The sequence below is a fragment of the Epinephelus moara genome, chromosome 13 (genome assembly GCF_006386435.1).
Source record: "Epinephelus moara isolate mb chromosome 13, YSFRI_EMoa_1.0, whole genome shotgun sequence".
NCBI lineage: Eukaryota > Metazoa > Chordata > Actinopteri > Perciformes > Serranidae > Epinephelus > Epinephelus moara.
In genome coordinates, this window is record NC_065518.1 from 10,615,214 (window position 1) to 10,639,092 (window position 23,879).

Consider the following 23,879-nt stretch of genomic DNA (forward strand, 5'->3'; position numbering starts at 1 on the left):
TCCCTTACCAAGGAGGAAACCCTGGGCTATTATGCACATACAGATCAATTCTTGAGTAACATCCACATACCAAGAGATGCTGTTATATGTAATGATGCTAACTGCTCCAGTGTGGATCATGTAAATGCACTCTGTTCTATGTATGACTCTATAGCAAAATCACTGCATGAGGGCAGTAAGTATTACTGTAAACACAAGCAAAGGATACCTAACATGAAACCTGGTCGGAATCACTATGTAGCCATGCACCATGATGAGGCACGAGAGGCATTCAAAACCTGGGTAGCTGCGGGCTGACCAAGACAAGGCCCAGTTTTTGTACACAAGAAGTCTACCACTGCAAAATATAAGTATGCTGTGCGCTTTATTTGCAAAAACGAGCAGGCAATGAGAGCTGATTCCCTAGCTAAAAAACTGTCTCATAATAATGTTACTGGGTTCTGGAAGGAGGTGAGAGTACTTATTAACTCTAAAACTTCCTCACCCTGCACCATGGAAGGCATATCTGGCACAGACAACATTGCGGAACTATGGAGACAGCATTATAATACAGTGTTCAATGCCATTAAAAGTGATGGTTATAGTGTAGGCAGTATTGCAAGCAATGAGCTTGTGGGGGTCACACCATATCAAGTCTGTGAAGCTGTGAAAAAGTTATCCAATAACAAAGCTAATGGCTTAGACCAAATTACAGCCGAGCACCTTAAATTTGCTAGTCCGAGGATTTTCCCTCTTCTTTCACTCTGCTTCACAGGCTTCCTGACACACGGGATCTTGCCTGATTCAATGCTATCAGTCTTGCTGGTTCCAGTTATTAAAGACAAAGCTGGCAAGCTATGTAATATTGACAATTACAGGCCTATAGCTTTAGCCAGCATGGTCTCTAAAGTGCTGGAGTCTATACTGCTTGACAGACTAATTAATGTCATTAATTCTTCAGATAATCAGTTTGGCTTTAAGCGTAACCACGGCACCGATCTGTGTATATATGCTCTAAAAGAAATTGTAAGTAAGCATAAAAATCAACACTCTACAGTCCTCATGTGTTTTATTGATGCCTCCAAGGCCTTTGATCGAGTTAACCATAAAAAACTGTTTATTAAAATGGATGAAAGAGGTGTGCCTTCAAGCATAGTGAGGGTGCTGGCATATTGGTACGCCAACCAAACTATGCAGGTTAAATGGGGACCCAGTGTGTCTGCCCCTTTTGGTGTGAGCAATGGTGTCAGACAGGGGAGTATATTGTCCCCCTTTCTCTTTAACCTGTATATGGACGATTTATCACGGCAACTCACTGCCTGTAATACTGGGTGTATGGTTGGTAACAAAAAAGTTAACCATCTGATGTACGCGGATGATTTGGTTGTTTTTTCCCCGAGCATTGTTGGTCTGCAGCAGCTGCTGAATGTCTGCTCTGTGTATGGTGCTGAACACGACATAAAATATAAGCTGAATGTCTGCTCTGTGTATGGTGCTGAACACGACATAAAATATAATGCCAGCAAGAGTCATGTTATGATCTGTCGCACTAGAGAGGACTAAAAAATGGCCTTTCCTGCATTTAAACTGTCAAATAATAATATTGCTCCCTGTAAAAAGGTCAAATACCTTGGCCATTTCCTTACAGAAGATATGACAGATGATGATGATATTCATAGGCAGTGCTGCAAACTATTTGTACAGGCAAATACTCTTGCTCACAGGTTTTATTCATGTTCAGATGACGTAAAAATATCTCTGTTCAAAGCGTACTGTACTCCTCTGTACACCGCACACCTGTGGGTTAAGTACAAGAAAGCAAGCATGAAAAGACTACAGGTTGCGTATAACGATGCATTACTGATTTTATTAAAAAGACCTCGCTGGCTGAGTGCAAGCGAATTGTTTGTAAATGCACATGTCAACACCTTTAACTCGGTACTCAGAAACCTTATGTATAGATTTATGTGTCGGCTCGATGTCTCAGAAAATCATATAATTAACAGCTTGACTCACATCAGCTGTAGCTCCATCAGGTACCAATCTCTGTTCTGGAAACACTGGTACAGCTGTCTGTTTTTAACTTTATAGAAATCTCTATTTTTATATCTTTAGCTGTATTCTTTTTTATTCTATGTTATATGTTTGCTGTTGTGTCCATGTATGTCTCACTATGGACCCTGAGTCTGAAATAAAGATATATATATAAATCTTTAGGAGGAGTTTGTTAAAGTACAACGCCAGGAAATGGCTAAAAATGCACAAAAAAAGACACATTTAATTAAAAATAGCTGACTTCCTGCTGGGTTTAGGGTATGGCTCCAAGAGATTTTTTTTGTACTTCTTGGGATGTTACATGTGCCTGTCGAGTTTTGTACTTGGAGGTGAAACCAGCATTAGGATCTGTTTTGTAGAAATATAATATGGGGTGCTACCGAGCCATTTTTTGCACCTGAGCATGAGTCCCATTAAATATCAAACCTTCACCAGATGTGGTGTGTGTGCATAGTTCATGGGTTTTTGAGCACCTTTAGCCCCTCAAAAATGAGATTCATTTATAGGAAGAAGACGAAGAAGAAGAAGAATTTCTTGCATTACAATAGGGTCCTTGAACCATCTTGTGCTCGGGCCCTAATAATTAAATGATAGCCATGAAATAAACCCTTAGTATTGCTGATTTTTTTTCCCCAAAGACTGTTTGTATGTGGGGAAAAATACCTCCAGAACCAGGGTCTCCCTCCACTTGGCAACGGGTCCATGTCATTGGTTTGACAGCCCATTGGTTCGACATCCCATTAGTCCGACTGTCCGCGGTGCTGAACGGCTCGCAGCGGGCATATGGTGCGCCGCGACTGGCTTGAGGCGGAGCAGGCTCACGGCTTATGTGTTTGTCACTTTCTTTTTCATTTTAACCCACACCATGATCTTTTCCTGACCCTAACCAAGTGGTTTTTGTGCCTAAACCTAACCAGACCTTGACCACAGGGCATCATGATGATTTCGGAACGGACTTCGGAACAATGAGTTTAATATGGTCGGAACAATGGGATGTTGAACCAATGGGCTGTCGAACTAATGGGCAGTTCCCCTTGGCAACTCTGAACTGTGAAGATGATGATGTGTAGTGGTAAGAGAGGGCAAGAAATGAACTGTGCCCTGGAGGGAATGGGAAAGCTTGTTACAGTAAGTAGTCACTCCTGAGAATAATTATATATTTTTTGTGACATAAGGCTCCTTTTAGACACAGCTCATCCACTGAACTACTTAACTTAGTGTCTAAACCTGACTTGGAGAGACTTATCCATGCATTTGTCTCTAGTAGGTTAGACTACTGTAACGGCCTGCTCACTGGCCTCTCCAAACGGGCCGTAAGACAGCTGCAGTACATCCAGAATGCTGCTGCTCGGGTCCTGACCAGAACCAGGAAGTACAAGCACATTAGTCCTGTGCTCAGGTCTCTACACTGGCTTCCTGTGGCTCAGAGAATAGACTTTAAAGCAGCTCTGCTTGTGTACAAGTCTCTCCACGGCCTAGCACCAAAGTACATCTCTGACATGTTAGTGCCATATGAACCATCTCGGACTCTGAGGACCTCAGGGACCGGCTTCCTGCTGGTGCCCAGAGTCAGGACTAAACATGGGGAATCAGGATTCCAGTTTTATGCAGCTAAAATCTGGAACAGTCTTTCTGAAGATGTGAGACAGGCCTCTACTCTGACAATGTTCAAATCTAGGCTCAAAACAGCTCTATTTCACTGTGCATATGACTGAAAGGATCTTATCTGCACTCTTCTCTTTTAAAGTTCATTTTATAATGATTATTTATGTTTTTATTTTGTATTGTGAATTTAATGCATTTTCTTGCTCTGTAAAGCACTTTGAATTACTTTGTGTACGAATTGTGATCTACAAATAAACTTGTCTTGCCTTGCCTTGCCTTAACTTGGGGAACTAAAAAGCCACAACAGTGAAAGCAAGAAGTAAAAAGCTTTTGGATTGAAAGAAAAATTGATTTGCCCACATGCGGCTAAGTGTCGAGGGTGTTGGCAGTTCCTCTCTTATATAACACAGCAATATTATTACTGCAACACACATTTCCAGTCAACACAGAGAAGACAGGGATGCTCACTGACTGTGCAGACCTCTCACAGTCATGAAGCTTGCAGGTTTTCTCCTTCTGTTCCTCCTCACAGGTAAGCTGGAACAATTCTATATAATGCATTCAGCTGTGACATTTTTGTTGTCACCCAAATTCCATGGAGGTGAATGGAGCTTTGTTATACAGCATAAAAAAATTAACTGGAAATAATAATACTGCAAGCAATATCTCTTTCCAAAAGCTGTTCACAGTGTGATATGTGAATAATCCAAAGTCATGGGGTGACTGTTGTTGCAAAGAAATGTTGCTGGTAAATATTTTTCATTTTTTGTTTATTAAATCTAAAGAGCTGTATACTCTCTTTTTAGATAGAAGTACCTACAGTCACTCAGAGAAACCAGAGCTCCTTGATGATCAACAGAGGTCAAATCACAGCTTTGGGGGAGGTAAGTACAGAAAATAAATACTAATGTGAATTAATAATATTGTGAATATTTATATTTGTAGCAGTTATTAAAGAATCTCAAAACAAATTAAATCCTCACTTACAAAACTATCTGCAGATGCACATAATCATGCTGTGTATTAAGGCAGGAGATGCGTGTTCATAAAAATAATTTAGTTTACATAGTTTACTCTTGTCTTTCAGATGGAAGTACCTCCAATAGCTCAGAGAAACTAGAGCTTGATGATCAACAGAAGTCAGATCAGAGCGTTGAGGGAGGTACGTACAGAAAATAAACACTCCAAATATACACAGTAATTAAATATGTGAATATTTATATTTGTATCAGTTATTAAGGAATCTTAAAGCCAGTTAAAACCAACCAAAGCAAAGTGGGAGAATAAGAATAGAACAGAATAATACTTTTTTTTTTTTTTACGGACTTGATGTATTTCAAAATCACATTTTAGGATGTTTAAAGCTAATTTGAAAAGATTTCGAAATTGTGTACTGAGAGAGTTTTTGCTAACAGTTTAACAAAACTGTAAACTGCTGCAGTTGAATAAGATAAGACCTGTATACTCTTTTCTGTTAGGTGGAAATACCTCAGATTACTCAAATGTTTATGATGAGGATACGGACCACAACAAAGGTATGTTCGGGTAAAAAACAATCCAAAAGTGTACAGTAATTGTGTTAATATTTATTCTCGTAGCCTTAATTATACACGTCTGACTCTGATTATGAAGGCAACAACGAAGGTATGTAAAGGTAACAAACAATCTAAAAGTGTACAGTAATTGTTGTGTTTATATTTGTTCTTGTAGCCTTAATTTTGGAAGTCTTGACACTTAAGACACACTTAAAGTTTAAGCAGTTTTGTGTGTAACAGTAAAACAGTAAACTAAAAGATATGTTACTGGTGTAAACAGTGAATAGAAAACAGATGTGGTCTGTTGTGAATGCTTGAGGATTGGCCTGGGCTGATGTTGGATGCATTAGGACTATGTGTAGCAGATGGATCTGAAATGGAGAGCCCTGTGTAAACTTTAATTAAGGCCTTAATCACCTACAGTATTCAACATGGGAGGGAGGGTCATTTTTATGACATACTATCAACCTCGACTGTGATATACTACGTAATACTCATGTCACATTCTAGTTTTTGACTTTATAGCCTTATACATTAGAAAGTAATCAAATAGAGACAAGTGTGGTGCATTAATTTTACCCAGAGCAGTGGAGCAACGGCTTCTGTTGCACAAACCACACACAGATGCTTGATGCTTGTAAAGACATGATGACAAGCTGTAAACCTTTTTCAAACACACAGTCGTTAACTCATATGTTTATAACGACTATTCAGACAACAACAAAGGTATGTAGGCTACATATAAAAACAATCCAGATGTGTACAGTAATTGTTTGTGTTAATATTTATTCCTGTAGCCTTAATTATGCAAGTCTTGAAACTTAAAGGGAGAGTGCACCCAAAAATGAAAATTCAGCCATTATCTCACCCATATGACGAGGGAGGCTCAGGTGAAGTTTTAGAGTCCTCACATCCCTTGCGGAGATCCCAGGGGAGAGTGGGTAGTGGCACAACTCCACCTAATGCAGGCTGACGGCGCCCCAGATTCAAACGTCCAAAAAAACACATCACTGAAACCACAAAGTATCTCCATACTGCTGGTCCGTAGAGATCCAAGTGTCCTGAAGCTCCGACATAAAAAGTTGTTTGGAAAAACATCATTTGAACTCTAACTGCCTCTCTGTACACCACGCTCACGTGTGTGCGCTTGTGCGAGACCGTGAGACTTGGGCACCGTCTTCATGTGTGTTCACGTGCCTTCGCTGGTGTCGGTGCACAGAGAGGCAGTCAGAGCTACAGGCTACAATGAGGCTAAAAACAGAGTTCAAATGATGTTTTTCCAAACAACTTTTTATGTCGGAGCTTCAGGACACTTGGATCACTACGGACGAGCAGTATGGAAATATTTTGTGGTTTGAATTATGTGTTTTTGGACGTTTGAATCTCGGGCGCCGTCAGCCTGCATTAGGTGGAGTTGTGTTGCTAGCCCCTCTCCCCTGGGATCTCCGCAAGGGATGTGAGGATTCTAAAACTTCACCTGCGCCTCCCTTGGCATATGGGTGAGTAGATAATGGCTGAATTTCCGTTTTTGGATGCACTTTCCCTTTAAGAATATCCTCTTTCTAACAGTGTATAAAATTAATTTTTTTTTGTTTTTGGTTTTTTTTCCTATGAAGATGCTGTAGATAAGGTGAACTGCAGTTATCAGATTTTGTTTAACCACCTGAACCTGACCAAAAACATGGAGCTGTACACCATGGTCCGACCTGACTTCAATGAGATTACACACATACACCTTCAAATGTCACTCTATTGTATCTTTGATGTGGTAAGTTTTTAATGGCATGCTATCACAAATTGTCGGTTACCGTTTGTAACCTAGCTTGTCAGCAAAAGTGAAAGTAAAAGCCAACCCCGAACGACGCATAGTGCGTCCAAATTCACACCTGTTCTTCTCTATGGATTTTCTCCCCAACCTTTCGTCATAGCGAGAAGCCATGCATATCACATGAAACAGCGGAATTGTAGCTTTCCGAGAAGACCAAGCACTTGTCAATAGTCTAATGCTTTCACAGCGAAAAAAAAGTTACACTAAAATTATGTATAACAGAGCTTTCATACAGCTTTGCACACACATTACTCTTAAATGGATTACTCGTGAATGCAGGCTCGCACAGAAATGCCACGCATATCACATGAAAGCGCAGGAGCAGAGCTTTCCAGTGATACCACACACATCATTGTGCTGTCATCCCATCACGCTATAAATACAGATCAAGTGTCTACAAAATAAAAACCTGACGAATTTCTTTACAATCCATTATACAGATCTTGTTATCAGTCACTTCATATAGTGAGGAATATCGTATCTTACCACGTCTTAGGCTTGCGTGTGTTTCTCCCTGTCTATCCACATTTGTAGTCCGGCTTTCAAGATGCAAATATCTCCATATTGTCCAGTTGACACTCCATCAAACTTTGTATGACAAGACCAGCCACTTCACCTTTGCGCACCCAGACAACTGCAGCCTAATTATGCATGCTGACAGGGCCGTAGTCACCATATACATTGAGGGGGACACGTGCCCCCCCACCAATGCCCAAAATGTCCCCCCAATATATAACTGAAACTGAAAAACAAATATTATCTTGGAGGACATCATTGCACTTGGTTGACTATTTTTCTATGATCTTAGATGTAAATATTGCATGTTTCTTTCAGATAAAACACATTTTTGACTTGTGAATGAGTCAATGGAATTTCTTGCAATAATGAAAAAATACTGGCGATCATGTCCGCCTGGCACAAACCGCATGTTTTGGACAACTGTGAAGTGACAGAATGTCCAAGCATCATGGTTCTTATATTGCAAGATTCCAGAGAGTCTCCCCTCTTCATATATGGCAGAATATGTAATTTTCCAACTTGCTATGGTGAGATACATGTCAAAATGTAAGAATTTAGTAACACAGATTTGTTTTTTTTCATTGATATAAAAATTAATATAAAATACAGGCACATAGGAGGACATGTAATGATGGCAAATCTGGTTAGCCCAGATTCTCCTGAAAAAAACAAGATATAGCATGTGTATGTAGCCTTTATAAAGACTGTGATATGAGCTTAAAAGTAAAGGCAGTAAAAATACCCCAAAAAAGGCCTATGGCCCATAGGGTTAATTGCATTTTGCCAGTAAAGAACCTAAAATTAGTGCGTTCACCGGGGTGTTGTGTTTCTATCAATGCTGATCAGTGCCAGAGCTGGTAAATACCCGTGACTATTACAGAGACATTTGACCGTAACCTTTTCCATTACATTAAAAAGCCAGATATTAGCAGGTGTTAGCAGGTTTTTTGTGCAGTAAAAAAGGGACTTATGAGTCTTGTAGATGCTAAGCCAATGCTTTAAGCCACTGAGATGCTGCACTGGGATGACTTAATTGAAATGCTTGATTGTTATCGTGTCTGATGAATCAAAGTCTGAGTCAAACTTGCCAGTTGAACACTCTATTCATTTATTTTCCATCACAAACTTGTCAGTGTCCAATAAACTCAAACATGTTTTCAATAATACTCAAAAACATCCACACATGTAACTCCCTCAGCAACGAGCTGCTTCAGTGGTCAAAAACTGTTTTTCTTTCCAGGTGGATCATACAAAGAACGGTTCCTACCATATAAAGTGATGACCGCTAATTAGCCCATGAGACCTGATACCTAATAGAACATATACACCAAACAAAAAATAATTATAATGATGCATGCATATTCTGCTCCTACATGTCTAATCCTGCATAGTATATTTTTAATGATAATGATTATTTCCTCTGCCAAGAAAGGTATATTTTGTTCACTGACCTGTTCAAAGAGTTTATAACATTCCGTATAAATGTAGCCATGTGAGGCCAAAATGAATGAGCAATTCTTTTGTACCGATGATTCTGAAATTTCAATTGGACTTCGCTGTACTAGCATGTACTGTCTCCTGGAAATAGCCATATGCTAGCACTGTAATGTCTGACACTCTGCTCAGTATTGTGTAAAGTGTTCCTTTTCTCTATTTTTGCTCTTGAGTCAATTTTTTTTGTTGCTGATCCTGCCCCACTATCAGCCATAACCCCGAAAATATAACATTAAAAATTAAAATTCTCTAAAGAGAAATCTTCTTCTGTTTCATTTTAACTGGCTAATGTACTCACTGCAAAATGTTGTTTGGTAAAATGTGAGCATAGGCTCTTCCAGTCTGCATGCCATAAATCATTTCTTTTGATTTCACAGGGATAGTCAGACTGGGGGAAAGCATTAAGAATAATTTTGAAATAGCCAATCTTCTGGCGGCACGGTGGTGTGGTGGTTAGCACTGTCGCCTCACAGCAAGAGGGTTCCTGGTTTGATCCCGGGTGTGGGAGCCCTTCTGTGTGGAGTTTGCATGTTCTCCCCATGTCAGCATGGGTTTTCTCCGGGTACTCCGGCTTCCTCCCACAGTCCAAAGACATGCAGGTTAACTGGTGACTCTAAATTGTCCGTAGGTTTAAATGTGAGTGTGAATGGTTGTCTGTCTCTACATGTCAGCCCTGCGATAATCTGGTAACCTGTCCAGGGTGTACCCTGCCTCTCGCCCAATGTCAGCTGGGATAGGCTCCAGCCCCCCCGCGACCCTCAAGAGGATAAGCGGTTAGAAAATGGATGGATGGATGGATAGCCAATCTTCTTGCTGATGGTGTCACTTTCTTATGTGGATCATACAGTGGCATCAGTATTTAACTGAAATTGTTTCAATGCTGGTTAAAAAAAACTCCTTGTAGCTGTATTTAAAACCTGCATAGTGCTACAGTGGCATGCAAAAGTTTGGGCACCCATGGTCAGAATTTCTTTTACTGTGAATAGTCATGTACATTAAATAGAAGATGAACTGATCTCCAAAAGTCATGAAGTTAAAAAATCCCACCATGCAAAAGTTTGGGTACCCCAAGATATTTGCACTCTCAGACAACTTTTACCAGGGTCTCACACAATAATTAGCTTATTACGGCTCTGGCTTGGTAACAGTCATCGTTAAGAAAGATATGGTGACACGAATTTCAAAGCTTTATTAATACTCTGACTCTGAAACCTTGTCCCAACAATCAGCAGCCATGGGCTCTACTAAACAGCTGCGTACGACTCTGGAAACTAAAATAATTGATGTCCACAAAGCAGGAGAAGCCTGTAAGAAGATAGCAAAGTGTTTTTAAGGTAGTCATTTCCTCAATTCGTAATGTAATTTAAGAAATGGCAGTTAATAGGAACTGTAGAGTTCAAGTTGAGGTCTGCAGACCAAGAAACCATCCAGATAGAGATGCTCATAGGATTGCTAAGAAAGGCAAATCAAAACCCCCATTTGACTGTAAAAAAAAAGACCTGCAGGAAGATTTAGCAAGATTTAGCAGACTCTGGATTGGTAAAGCACTGTTCTACTGTGCAGTGACACCTATACAAATATGACCTTCATTGAAGAGTCATCAGGAGAAAACAATCTGCTCTTTCAATCTGCATGCCATAAATCTGTTTGTTTCATTTTGCATGGGATAATCAGACCAGTAAAGGCAACAGGAATAATTTTGTAGAAATAGCCAATCTTCTTGCTGATGGTCGCGTTTTCTTATGTGGGTCAGATAGTGGCATCAGTATTCAATTGAAACTGTTTCATTGCTGGATAAAATCTCCTTGTAGCTGTATTAAAAACTTACATAGTGCTATTTTTAGTGCCAATTCTGCTGTGTGTATGGCCAGAATGTAACTGTGCTGCTAGAAAGATTTTCACACATACTATATTTCTTTGCTCATAGAGAGAGACCGACCAGACTTTCATTTCTTTCGTGTGGATTTATATGGTGAGTTCTTTCTTTTTTTATTATCACCTGTTCATAATTAATGGAAAAAAAATTTTTTTTGCTTTTAAATCACATCTTTTCACTCTCTTTCTCTTTCCCTCATTCTTCCTTGTTTCCTGATCCCCTCTTTCCCTTTTTTTCCTATAAAGGCCTGGAGCAATAAATACATTCAGTGGCATCCATCTAACTTTTGTGGACTTGAAAAAGTAGTAGTTCCTAAAGAATTATTGTGGAGGCCAGATATAACTATTGAAGAGATGTAAGTTTTAGCATGTTCTCACACTCACAACAGTACAGCATCACTTAACTGTTAACATTAACTTAACATTTGGATGCCAAAACATAAACACAACAGGTTTTTAAACATGCTGACTATATGCAATATTCATTACATGTTGTATATTTACTGTGTGATGGCTTCTGAAAGTCTGAATCAATCAAATGCATCCCCTTAAACTTCTTTTGTGCTAACAAACTGTTGTCACCTACAGATCCTAGTAGATATGCCAAAGTTTGAATACTTGGTAACGGTTTACAATATAGCCTACAAATTACAGTGTAAATATTATGTACAGCGATACCCAGTTAAACCCTTACTGGGTACATATTTTGTGGAGGTCAGGGATTAAGGGGTTACAACTTTGGTGGGGAACCTAAATTAAGATGTAAGTTCTTTTTTAATCTAAAAGTTAAAGGGTACTTAAATATTGCTGCTAGAAGATAAAAACGGTAACTATGCTGATAATGCAATAAATGTTTTAGCCATGCAAGCGACATGGCTCTATGGATAGCAATGAAAAGTTTACAAAAGCACGCACATCCAGATGATAAACATGAGGTGCTGGACAAGACTTAGTGCAAGAGACAAAAAAGCAAAGTCTGCACACTAGACTATGCTTCCATAAATATTTAATTGAATTACCACTGAGGTTGCATTTCAAGCTTCACACTCTTCATCAGACAAAATACAATGCAGAGGCTGTTGTGGGCAAATTGTCCCAGCCTGAACCAAAAAAACTGACTGGTACGCTGATCAGTACTTTGTGAAAACCACTTTTAGCAGAGTCACGGGAGTCTCAAAGCACTCTGAAGAAAAACACTTGAAGCTTAGCAGAATCCGATGCAAAAGAGTTAATTTGTGCACCAAGTAGTAACAGACATAAACTCATGGGTCTGTTCTGGAAGCAGACTGAGCCAGAGACAGTGTGCACCATCCTATATACCAGGGAGTTCCTCCTCTCTCCAACAGCGCCTCCCTCAAGTTTTAACCAGTCACATGCTTGGAAATATTGAGTCACATGATGATGTTTTTCTCTTTTTTCATACACGCATTAGCTCATAGTCTTAAACAATGGTGTCACATGGCCTGATCTCATCTTGGAGATTCAGGTACACACCTTCTAATACCTACTAGACCAGGTCACCTGACAGAGCCCCGACTGGTCACTTGGTCCCAGTCAGCTCCCTTCCTTAAATACATACATGCATACTAGACAGAAGCATGTCCACCTTATTCCAAGTACCCATGACACCTTGTGTGAATTATGGGCATGACTTCCAAGACTGAACTGGAACCAGTGTTTTCCAGTGGTAACAGTATGCTATTCCTCTTCTCTAGAGCGAAACAAAATTGTGCCCACCTCTATCCAAATACAGATACAGAGACAGATCATTTTGTTGCACAGATACAGATAATGACGTCTCTGTGCACCTAGACAATCTGTCTGAGGCAGGTGTTTGGCACTGGTTGTTGCTGTTCTGATAGTGATTGGAGATATGGGGGTAGCCTTATCATCTTCTGCACATGATCCTGTTAAAAGCTGGAGAAGTTGAGAATGTCATCCACATGGACAAAAACATAAGTATTAAGTAGGTCTCTGAAGATGTCATTAGCCAGTGCTTGAAAAACAGCAGGTGTGTTGGTTAGAGCAGAGGGCTTTTTCAAAGACTGGTAGGCCTGTCATTTTACTGGACAGAATGAGACAAATGCACTAAAATTTTCTTCATTTCAAAGTACTGATGTTTTTCCTATAATTCAGCTTCCAGCTTTTCAAACAGCAAAGCATATCAGCTGTCTGCAGGAAGTGCATTTTCCAGGGGTTTCTATTTAACATGTATTGGTATTTACTGTGTAATTTAATCCAAGGTCCTTCCTAAATATACATTTGTCAACATCTTAATCCCTGTACTATAACTTCTCCATGACCTGCCAGTAGATACCCAGCAAGTGCAGTAATTCATTAACACATGCGGAAATGTGATATAGTCATACTGTGAGGATAGTGCTTACTATATAGAAAGACACAGTGGTAGATTGGTGGAAAATAAAGTTTTAAGTCTAACATAGTAAATTGTTTCATATTGCAGGCTGTGTAGATTCATGTTTTATAGTATAATATATCATACTGTGTGAAATTCAGTGTGAAGCTGAATGCTTTTGCCATAATATCTGCATTTGTTTTCATACAGGACAGAGGAAGACAAGTCCCCCCCGACTCCTTTTCTCACCTTACAATGGGATGGTAAGGTTGAATTTAGGAATGATCTGGTGCTGGTCAGCTCGTGCTGGATGCAAATTTTCAAATTCCCTTTCGACATTCAGAGCTGCAACCTGTCTTTCAAGTCTGGTGTATACTCTGGTGAGCCCGTAACCTGCTGTATTTAAATGTTTCTAGACATTAATCTAAAATGAATAACATACACCTTCTTTGTTGAGTTGATGAGAACACTTAAAGTTTTACTTGTATTATCATCTTTTAATCTCAGATAAAGAACTAAAGTTTGATGTAGACCTCAATGTTACAAAGCTCACACGATGGTCTCATGAATTGATGCGGACCGAGTATGAGTGGCTCTTCATCAACATAAGTGCCGAAGAGAAAACTGTCAACAATTTTAGCTACAACCAAAGCATGGTCGTTTACACTGTAAGTATTAAGTATTAGGTATTTTACTGCTAACACCGTTTTTTGTTTGTTTGTTTTTTTCAGCAAAATTTTACATGTGGACTTTCTTATATTTCACTTGCTACTTTTACTGAAACCTGCAATAACAGATTATCCTTTTTTGGCCAGTTGCAAGAAGCTGGAACAAGTTTCTGACCACCTCACAAATGTAAATCCAAAATTTAATCATATTTTGGCTCAGTTTTTGGTGTCTGCTGTGCATCTACCCACCGAGAACTGAGAGACGACCAAAAAAAACAACACCAAAAATGGCTTTGTTTGAAAGTTACATTATAAGAGCTGTGAAATTGATAACACGAGAGTGTTTGGTCTACTGGAGACAATACTGCAGAAGATAAGGGAAGCACATACAAGGGATTAACCACAAGAAAAGAATTTTGTTTAATGAAAGGAATAGAGATGTTGGTTCTGACAGAGTGACACAGTAACATGGTACCAAGCTAAGATAATAGTAAATAAACTTACAGGAAATCAAAAATTCCTGCGTGTTGCCAGCGGAGAGGGAGCCAGCAAACTACCACGAGGGTAGTCTTATATAACCTGGAGACAATGACCACTGGCTCCTTGTTCCTTGATGACCTCAAGCTCCATCCAACCAGGAACTTGTAATGCTGAAATGCAGCACATTTACAGCACAGCAACAACACACAAGCCCTGGCAGATGCCCTGGACCATTATAACCAAAATAGTAAAGTCACAGCTGGACCACAAAGCAATGACCTGAAACTTACAATAAAGCTCCATAAAAATGCATTACAGGTTCAAATAATGGATTTTCATGCTGAAAGTTGGGATTTTCAAATTTAACCCAAAGTTTTTTGTTGCTACTACATAGTTTCCTTTGGCACAAATATTTGAGTAAGGATACCAACCTCCTAACCCTTAAAAACATTTCATAGATCAAGATGAGGAGGCGGTCTGTCCTCTACATCATCAATTTCATACTACCCGTCCTGTTCTTCTTCTGTCTGGACTTTGCCTCCTTCCTGATGTCGGACACCGGAGGCGAGAAGGTTGGCTTCAAGGTCACTGTGCTGCTTGCTGTTACTGTGATGCAGCTTATTCTCAATGACATTCTGCCATCCTCTTCAGACAGGATTCCACTTATAGGTAAAGAAGCTCATTACTCTCTTGGACTGTACTTCATATGAGCAGGAAAATTACATATACTGACTTGATGTGTGGTTGTTTGTCCAAATATCATGATGTGGCTTTGTATCTTTAGCGGTCTACTGCATTGGGATATTTGGTTTGATGCTTCTGAGCCTCTTGGAGACGATTTTGATCAAGTATCTGGTGGAGAAGGACTCTGCATCCCAAGACAATGATGCCGATGAAGACCAAAGCCTGAGTGAGGACTGTGGAGACAAACAGGGCAAAGACAATTGTGATGGAGGTGAGATTATAATTCTACAAACCTCTGGATCTTAACTCAACCTACCATTGTTATTCAGTTTTCTATTGCTACGATTATATTTTACTGATTTCATTACAGACACATTTACAACTGATAATACATCATTTTGAATATGCTACAACTTTCTCTGTGTCGATCATATCCTTTCAGAGGTGAAGAAATGGAATCACTGTGCCTGTGTCTGTGATGTGTCTGCTGACGAACCTCCATCTGAACTGCTGTCAGTGGCCAAAGAGGTTAGGCTCAGGTTGCACTTTAAAGGTTGAAGGAATACTACACCAAAATAAACGACCATATGTACTTCAGTTCCCCACTTTGTGTTACGCTGAATTTGTGAAGAAAGCTTTTCTTTTCTTGTATGCTCCCTCGGTGAATGAAGAATCTATAGGTAGAGAAAGGTCTTGCTGTTATTGCAGTAAAAGGGGGCCGCGTTTAACAACAGCAAAACTATATGAAAACATCAGTTTACAAACTCTCAAACAATTTGTGCAATAAAATACAAGGCCTAGTCCACATGCACATGGGTATATCTACACACATTGTTATAAAAAAAAAAAATCTCTGTCCAAATAAAAAAGACAAAAAACAATTTAAGGGTATTACGGTCCAGCCGTGTATCCAGAGACTTATTGTTTATTACTATTTCAATAAGGAGAGACAGAATGATGAAGTAAAGATAATATTTATTACAGAATATGAGTGTGCAGATTAGGGTTGGATCGGTTCTCGGTAATACCAATTCGGTCCGGTACTCCGTCTTGGACCGGCTTATATTTTTTTGGACCGACCGGACCACATACTTGGGCAGAACGTACACGGAACGGACGCCGTGGAGGTCCGCCCAATAAAAGTGGACGTCCGCAAGCCCTGTGCGCGCAAAGCACGACCGCGCGGACTTCGCTCCGCGCACCAGTGTCACACAAAAGACTGTTCGGCATGTATTTTTCACATCGCGGGGATTTTTCACGGACATTTTTACACATAGTCCGCTCCGCTTATAGTAAGCCCGAGTCTTTGAGCACCTGTGTCTGCCTCTTCACCAAGCGCACAGCAAGCAGGAGAGAGAGGGGGGTGGGGCAGGGACTGAGCTAGGAGGTGCGAGTGCGTATGCGCCTCTACTGTAGCCTGGAGTTTGTTTAATAGTGACGGGGAGTCGATAATGGCGGACAATTTAGTCTCGACGAAATCAAGGAATGCGCCACTATGGCAACACTTTGGCTTTGAGCCAGACGAAGGAGGCAACCCTTGTTTGCACTGATTGAGTAAGCTGCAAAATTTATTTGTAAGGAATAAAAGAAACAACTTGTTACTGTCACTCTGTTGTCCTAAGGTCGTTTTTTATTTTAAATGAGTCAATTGCGCCCCCAAGTGGCGAAAATCTGGTATTACCGACTTGATGCGTTTTTTTTTACAAAAACCGGACCTTTTTTTTTTTTTCCTCACACCGACCCAACCCTAGTGCAGATTATCAGATTATTTGTGCTGATTAAGATTTAACAGAAGTCTTTGACACTTGGACACCAGAAGGAAATATTTTGTGATCAAGGGACATCTGAGCAGCAGCAAGATGACCCCCCCACCCCCGCTTCAAGAGGATTTTGATGTTTCTGATGTCCTGTCATGTTTCTTGTTTCGTTCATTAGTTTATGTTTGTGTTTTGTTTTATTTTGTAGTCACTCTCATCATGTGTCATATTTGTTTTACTTCCTGTCTTTGTGTTTTTTTTTACCTTGACTCTCATAAACCTTCCTTCCCTAGTGTGATCCATTTTCTCTATGCCAGTTTGTCTTCCTACCTCAGTGAAAACATTTCAGCCTGTTTACTTGTGTTTTCCTCATTTTTGGTGTTGCTGGTGTTTGGATTTTGCCTGTGTCTTCTGACCTTGTTTTTGTCATCTCCCTTTTGGATTAGTTTGCTTTATCTCTGCTTGACCTCCCATGTCCCTTAATCCTTCTGGTGAGTAAAGACTGCGACTTTTTCTATTTTTTGTGTCCATTGCGATGACAATAAAAAGGTTGGTTTATCCGAGAATGTCACATGTAGCAGCTTCCAATCTTATATATTCCATGATCTTATTAAGGGGATACTTTGCAGATTTTCAGCCAGCTTTGTATCTCTAAAACTGAGATCAATTAGTAAAACTAGGCAGCACTGTTCAGATACTAAGATTGTGTTACTGTACTGTTTAAAGAGGCAACAGATAGGATTCGTTTTTTTTAGCTTGGCGCCACCTAGCGTCAGCGGTGTTGCTCACACTGTCGCAACGAACAAATTGACTGTGGGGATCAGAGATAACCAGTAAAATGTAGGCTGTAAAGCCACCAGTATACCTCTATGTATACGTAGAATAAGAAGGTGTGTGGACTCTCTACTAAATAAATGAGTAAAGAGACTGAGCAACAATTATCAGATTCATCTGAAGAAAAAGGGCCGTAGAATGGCAACGAGGATGTCAGCCGACCAACACTGGCTACCCGGTCCCTGGTTGCGGCGATTTGTGATGCTGGCCGGCTAGGAATTAGCTAGCAGCCAGTACAGCACAGTCCTCTCTCGTCTAGCTAACATTTAGCATTTAAATGTTAAACATTTAGTTACTTACTGATCCATTAGAAAGATAGCTAGCTGGACATCGGTTTTGAAGCCTCTTTGGTCACGGAGCTCCCTCCATCTCTTGAACGCTTGACTGAGGTTTACTCTTGTTTTTCCTCTTCTTTAATCACTCTCCTTTTTGCTCTTCTTTGCCTCCTCAGACAGAGGAGCTCGTTTTCTTTCGCTAGGCCATTTTTCACTTGTTTCCAAACTGTGTCCATCTGCCATTGTGCTCCTGACTCAACTATCTCATGCCCAGCTCCTCATAAGGACCAGCTCACGCTGATAGTCTGATTTTACTGTGGCCACTACCCTGTGCAACCCACATTACTTTCATAATGATATATATATATATATAGGAAAAGATGCTGTCTGTTGCCTCTTTAATTCTCCCTTAATACTTTTTCAGAAATATATTTCAACTCACAGTTTATCTGTAATTTGAGGTTGTCTGTTACCAGCCAGCCGCCATTTTGTTTCCTGTTTCACAACAGCCAATTTCACTGTGTAGCACAGTGCATTTTGGTAGCTGTAGGTGTTGTTGCCCTCTTGGGCAAGAGCATATGTCACAGTCCTTTCTCTCTGTGTTCTGTGGCACCAATTTCAAAAGTATCCATGCCTGTCTACTGCATAGACAGCCCAGTTTTATAAGAATATTTCTTTAATTACCAATCCTCTTAATCATGTCTGCAGGGTAGTAGCAGCCAACTGATGGAGTGCAGTGTCTTGGAGAAGGTCTCGGATGAGCTGACAGCAGTGCAGAAAACATTGACTCTGCTCCTCAACAGCAGGAAGGAAGAAGGGAAGCCTGGCTACTGGACCAGAGTGACTAAAACCATCAACAAAGTTTTCTTCATTTTCTACATCACATCAGCAAGTGTGTTTTTAATTATTATCTTTTCAATATGGGCGAATGGAGATTACAAGTAGTGCTCAAGTTTAAAAATACAATTTGGTCATTTTTCATGGATGCTAACACAACTGTACTCTGTGTTCACACCTGTAGTTCACTTTCACTGGTCTGGGCCAAAGAAAACAATGACCTATTGTTGCTCAAACAAACCGTTATGACTAGTCTTCATCACAAAGTCTCTGCAATGAAATGATTCACATTACTATTAATAATCAATGTTGGCTTACACTACGCAGACACTGTGCTTTGTTATTTATCTTTGACACAGAGAGCAGTCCCACTGAACATATTAAGGCTCATTTATGGTCCCTTTACGTACAAAAATGTATACGTCCGTTTCAAACGATGTTACCGTCACTGCCCACATACTTCCATGCGTCCTTTACGTTGGCATGGATGTTAACCAATACATCCACCAGGAGGCAGCCCAGCGTCAAAAGTTTATGACAACAACAAACTCAAAAACAAACATGGCGACTGTGGAGGAGATATTGATAATGTACCTCTTGCATAAAAGACAAAAACAGAGGCAGCGTTGTAGGAGGCGGTGGTCGGTGAGGCCGTTAAATACATCGCGACTGGAGGACGGAGAATTCTTTTCTCTAGTACTGCCGATGAGAGAAATTGAATTGTTATTTCTTCTTCGTGTCTCACTAGAGCTACGTATCGGGTAGTGACAGCAACACTGCCCCCACGGTTCCCGGTGGTACTGCTCCGTTTGGCCCGTATCCGTAAGCTTTATGGAAACGTGCAGAAATACGGACGAAATGAACGCAGAGCACGGACAGAAGGCTCCGTCCGTATCCGGATCCGTATTTAACGTTGAGCATAAATGAGCCCTTAGCAGAGCTCCCACTCACTTTGTCCAGCGACAATTCTAATTAAGTCTTTTAAACAAGATGACCACATCCTCAACAATATTGACCAAAAAAAAAAAAAAGAGAGAGAGAAATGTAGCATCACTTTGTGTGATTGTACTATGAACAAAATTTGGTCTGTTTTGAATTGAAGTTAGGGCTAGGGGATATTTTTAACCAGATACATCAATATCGTTGTTGGGATGATATTGTAGGGTTGACTTTTACTACATTCTCAAAATACATACAGGCAAATAAGAGGCAAAGAAAAGCTACAGCAGTCAGGCATTTTCAGAACATTACTCTAATTCACTTACAATATTACAGTAGAGAATAAGACGATATCTCTTCTCATATCACGATATTGATATTTAATCAATATATTACCCAGCTGTAACTGAAATTCTGATATATGTAGTCCTTCAGTAGTTCTGCATGTTTTACACACTGCTACACATCTAACACATATACTCTGTATTAACCTTTGACACCAGTGTGGTGGTGGTGTTATAAAGTTATAGTAATATACATGCCTGTGATATGTAACATGCACAATTATACTGTTCAGTGAGTCGATCAAATACATAGTAAAATATGCTAAAATTTAAATGTAGCTCTTTAAAAATCAAGTTCTCTTCTGTGAAAATGTAATGTGGTACGGTGTCTACTGTTAGGTGTTTTTTGGTTTTGTTTCTTGCTGATACATTATACTAAGCATATAATATACTATATACCAAGTGTTAATTTTCTAAAGACCTGTAAATGTGTTTTTTCTTCTATTGTTTGAGTCATTTCATTTTGTCTCTAATGGATTTTTCAAATCTACATCTGCATGTAAGCTACATTATATATTCACATGATAGAATAAAAGATCTGTCATCTGTAAACATGTATCCGACTTTTCATACTGCTGAAATAAACAATATAGACAAACTTTTTGTGTGTGTGTTTGTGTGTGTGTGTGTGTGTGTGTGTATGTGTGTGTGTGTGTGTGTGTGTGTGTGTAAGACAGTCAGCAGCTTGTTTAAATTAATGCTGATTCTACAGATTGATGACAAAGCAAAAGCTGAATAAATGTGGAAACATATGAATACAGGCACTTGCATACAGGTTATGAGTCACAAAATTGTTTAGTGAGTATGATGACATACATGAATCATAGGCTGTGGTCTTCACAGCCACCAGATCCAAAAATGACTTCTGATGTTTAGTTAGGCTTTTTAATATATATTTATAATAGTGTGTAATATGCACAATCTTTATGCATCATCTTTGCTCTCACAGGTTGTCTAAGTTCTTGCAGAAAACTTGAAGGTCATTTTAATATCAAGTTGTATTAAATATATGTACAGCACTGGCTTTGAATGCATTTATCTGACTTTTTTATCACACAAATTCACAATTAAATTATCTTTTTTTCCCCTTGTAAAACACAGACAGAAGCACAAACACACATATTTTTGTTTTTCTCAGTTGTGGGGACCACTGTATTTTTGGTAATTTGTGAGGACCACAAACACAACAAGGATGAACAATTGAATTTCACTGTGTCAGTTCATGGTGTGCTTGGCAGTGAATATTATTGTCATCCTTTTTTATCTTATCTCTGTGTGATCATTAAGTGGTGTGGAGCTGTGGTGTTGTTGGAGGTCAAGTCATCTGCCAGATGGTATTCTGGGAACGTGGTGCACTTTACTCCCTCTACAACAGAACCAGAGATGATCAGAGGGGGGTGCTGGTCGGGTTTAGTCCTCCTGAAGTCAATAATCATCTCTTTTGTCAGTGTTGAGAATGAGGTTGTAGGATTTGCACTAGGTTGCCAGCTGCTCCACCTATTTCCTGCACTCTGACTCATCTCCATTGCTGATGAGGCCCAGGACTGATGTATCATCAGCAAACTTTATGATGTGGTTGAAGTGTACTTTGCAGAACAGTTGTAAGTAAGCAGCGTGAACAGCATTGGGCTCAGTACACACCCCTTTAAGGAACTTTTGCTCACTGTGATGGTTGATGATGTCTTGCTGCCAATTTTGCCATCTCTGTGTGAGAAAGTCCAGGATCCAATTGCAGGTGCCAGTGTCTATGCTACGCAGCTGCAATTTGATCACCAACTGTTGTGGCAAGATTATATTGAATGCTGAACTGAAGTTGATGAGTAGAATCCTGGCATAGGTTTCCTAGCCTCCAGATGAGTCAAGGTGAGATGGAGCAGGGTTGATATGGCATCCTCCGTAGACCGGTTTACCCTATAGGCAAACTGCAGAGGGTCTAAGCTAACAGAGTCGTGATTTCATGTGCTCCATGACAAGCTGCTCAAAGCACTGTGCAACATTGATGTGATCATGCACAGACTGGCCATCTGGAACTTAGGGTATTTTCTGAGTAGGCTGATTTTGTGAGGGCCACTCTTTAGTCCCAACCCTGGCATTATATATCCTGTGTTAACACGTTATTTGAAACCCAGATATAGTTACATGTGTATCCTTCCACTAGCTGTGCTACATCGATTGCTAGCTCTCCCCGTCAGCTCAGTCTTGGCTGTCTAAATGCATTTACCATAAGTGTCAGTACATACATGTACTGTATACTGACACTTATGGTAAATGGATGGGGGCAAAAATAGATACAGCATAGTATGGCAATGTTTTGTGTGGCAATATCGTATCATCACACAGTGGCAAGTATAGATTTTTTTGTTATAGAAATTATTGATAATACAAATACAAAATAGAATAATCTAGAATAATGTAATCAATTGCTTTTTCCGCCCACTAGATACATTTTGCTGCAAAAAAAAAAAAAAAGATAAATAACTGAAGTGACATGAACAGAGTCTTGTTAGATAAAACAGATGGTGACAAAGTTTTCCTTTGGGGACATAATTTACAATTGAAAAAAGGTAATAAATTACATTATATTCTATCATATTGCCCAGCATATCCCAACATATTTAAAACCGCAATAATATCATATCATGACCTAAGTATCCTTACAATATTGCATTGTGGATCTTCTGGTGATTCCCACTTCTAATACACTACGATTGTAGCGTCGGCTGATTTGACCACTGAGATGTGAGGAACAGCTGGCTTGACTGCAGTTGTTTTTAAAATGTGCCCTGTTAATGACATGGTGCCTGTGTTGACCCCTGATAAGACAAGAAAAGATAAGAGATGGATAACCAGTTACACCTGAAAATAGTGTTATACTTATTGTAAATAAATGTAAATTGTAGTTTGTTAATTTCTGCATGACACAAGACTCCTTTCAGACACAGCTCCTACACTGAACCACCTAACTTGGGAAACTTAACAGCCACAACAATGGAAGCAGGAAACTTGTGGTTTGATGGCAGAATTGATTTGCCCACAGGCGGCTAAGTGTCGAGGGTGTTGGCAGTTCCTGAAAGTTTTGTTGCATTAGGCTTTATTTCCATCATTAGACTAATGAGATTGAAAAAAAAAAACTGGGATGGACATTAAATTTGCCCAGCCCTCTTCAGTACAAGGCAGTGATTTTATTACTGCATCAAACATTTCCAGAAAACACAGAGAAGACAGGGACACTCATTAACTGTGCAGACCTCTCACAGTCATGATGCTTGCAGGTTTCCTCTTTCTGCTCCTCTTCACAGGTAAGCTGGAACAATTCTGTATGATGCATGCAGCTTAGACATTTCTGTTGTCACCCCAATACAATGGAGGTGAATAGAGCTTTGTTATACAGCATAAAATTTTTTAACTAGAAATAATTATACTCCAAGAAATACCTCTTTCCAGTTCCAGAAGCTCACAGTGTGATATGTGAATAATTAAAAAAAAAACAGGGTGACTGTTGTTGTAAAGACATGTTGCTGTTCATTTTTTCTATCGTCATTTTTTGTCATTAATCATGCTGTGTATGAGGGCAGGAGATGTGTGTTCATGAAAATAATATTAAATCTCAAGAGCGGTTTATTCTTTTGTTTTAGAGGGAAGTACCTCCAATTACTCAGAGCACACAGAGCTTGATTATCTTAATCATCAGAAGTCAAACCAGAGCTCTGAGGAGAGTAAGTACAGGAAGTAACCATTCCAAATATGCACAGTAATTATTAGTATGAATATTATTCCTGTAGACATTATTATGGAATCTCAAAAAACAGTTAAAA

General features: G+C 39.6%; 1 protein-coding gene across 1 annotated transcript; it reads left to right on the forward strand.

The window, feature by feature from the left end:
- The first annotated feature begins 4,131 nt into the window (after window positions 1–4,131).
- On the forward strand, window positions 4,132–19,705 carry LOC126400230 (5-hydroxytryptamine receptor 3A-like). The gene is made up of 13 exons (XM_050060791.1): window positions 4,132–4,171; window positions 4,446–4,523; window positions 4,727–4,801; window positions 5,118–5,174; window positions 6,791–6,942; window positions 10,943–10,987; window positions 11,137–11,246; window positions 13,457–13,626; window positions 13,754–13,914; window positions 14,853–15,063; window positions 15,179–15,349; window positions 15,521–15,606; window positions 18,653–19,705. Exons 1-13 carry the CDS (start codon window positions 4,132–4,134, stop codon window positions 18,887–18,889), a joined length of 1,593 nt encoding a protein of 530 aa, XP_049916748.1. The 3' UTR covers window positions 18,890–19,705.
- Window positions 19,706–23,879: the final 4,174 nt, after the last annotated feature.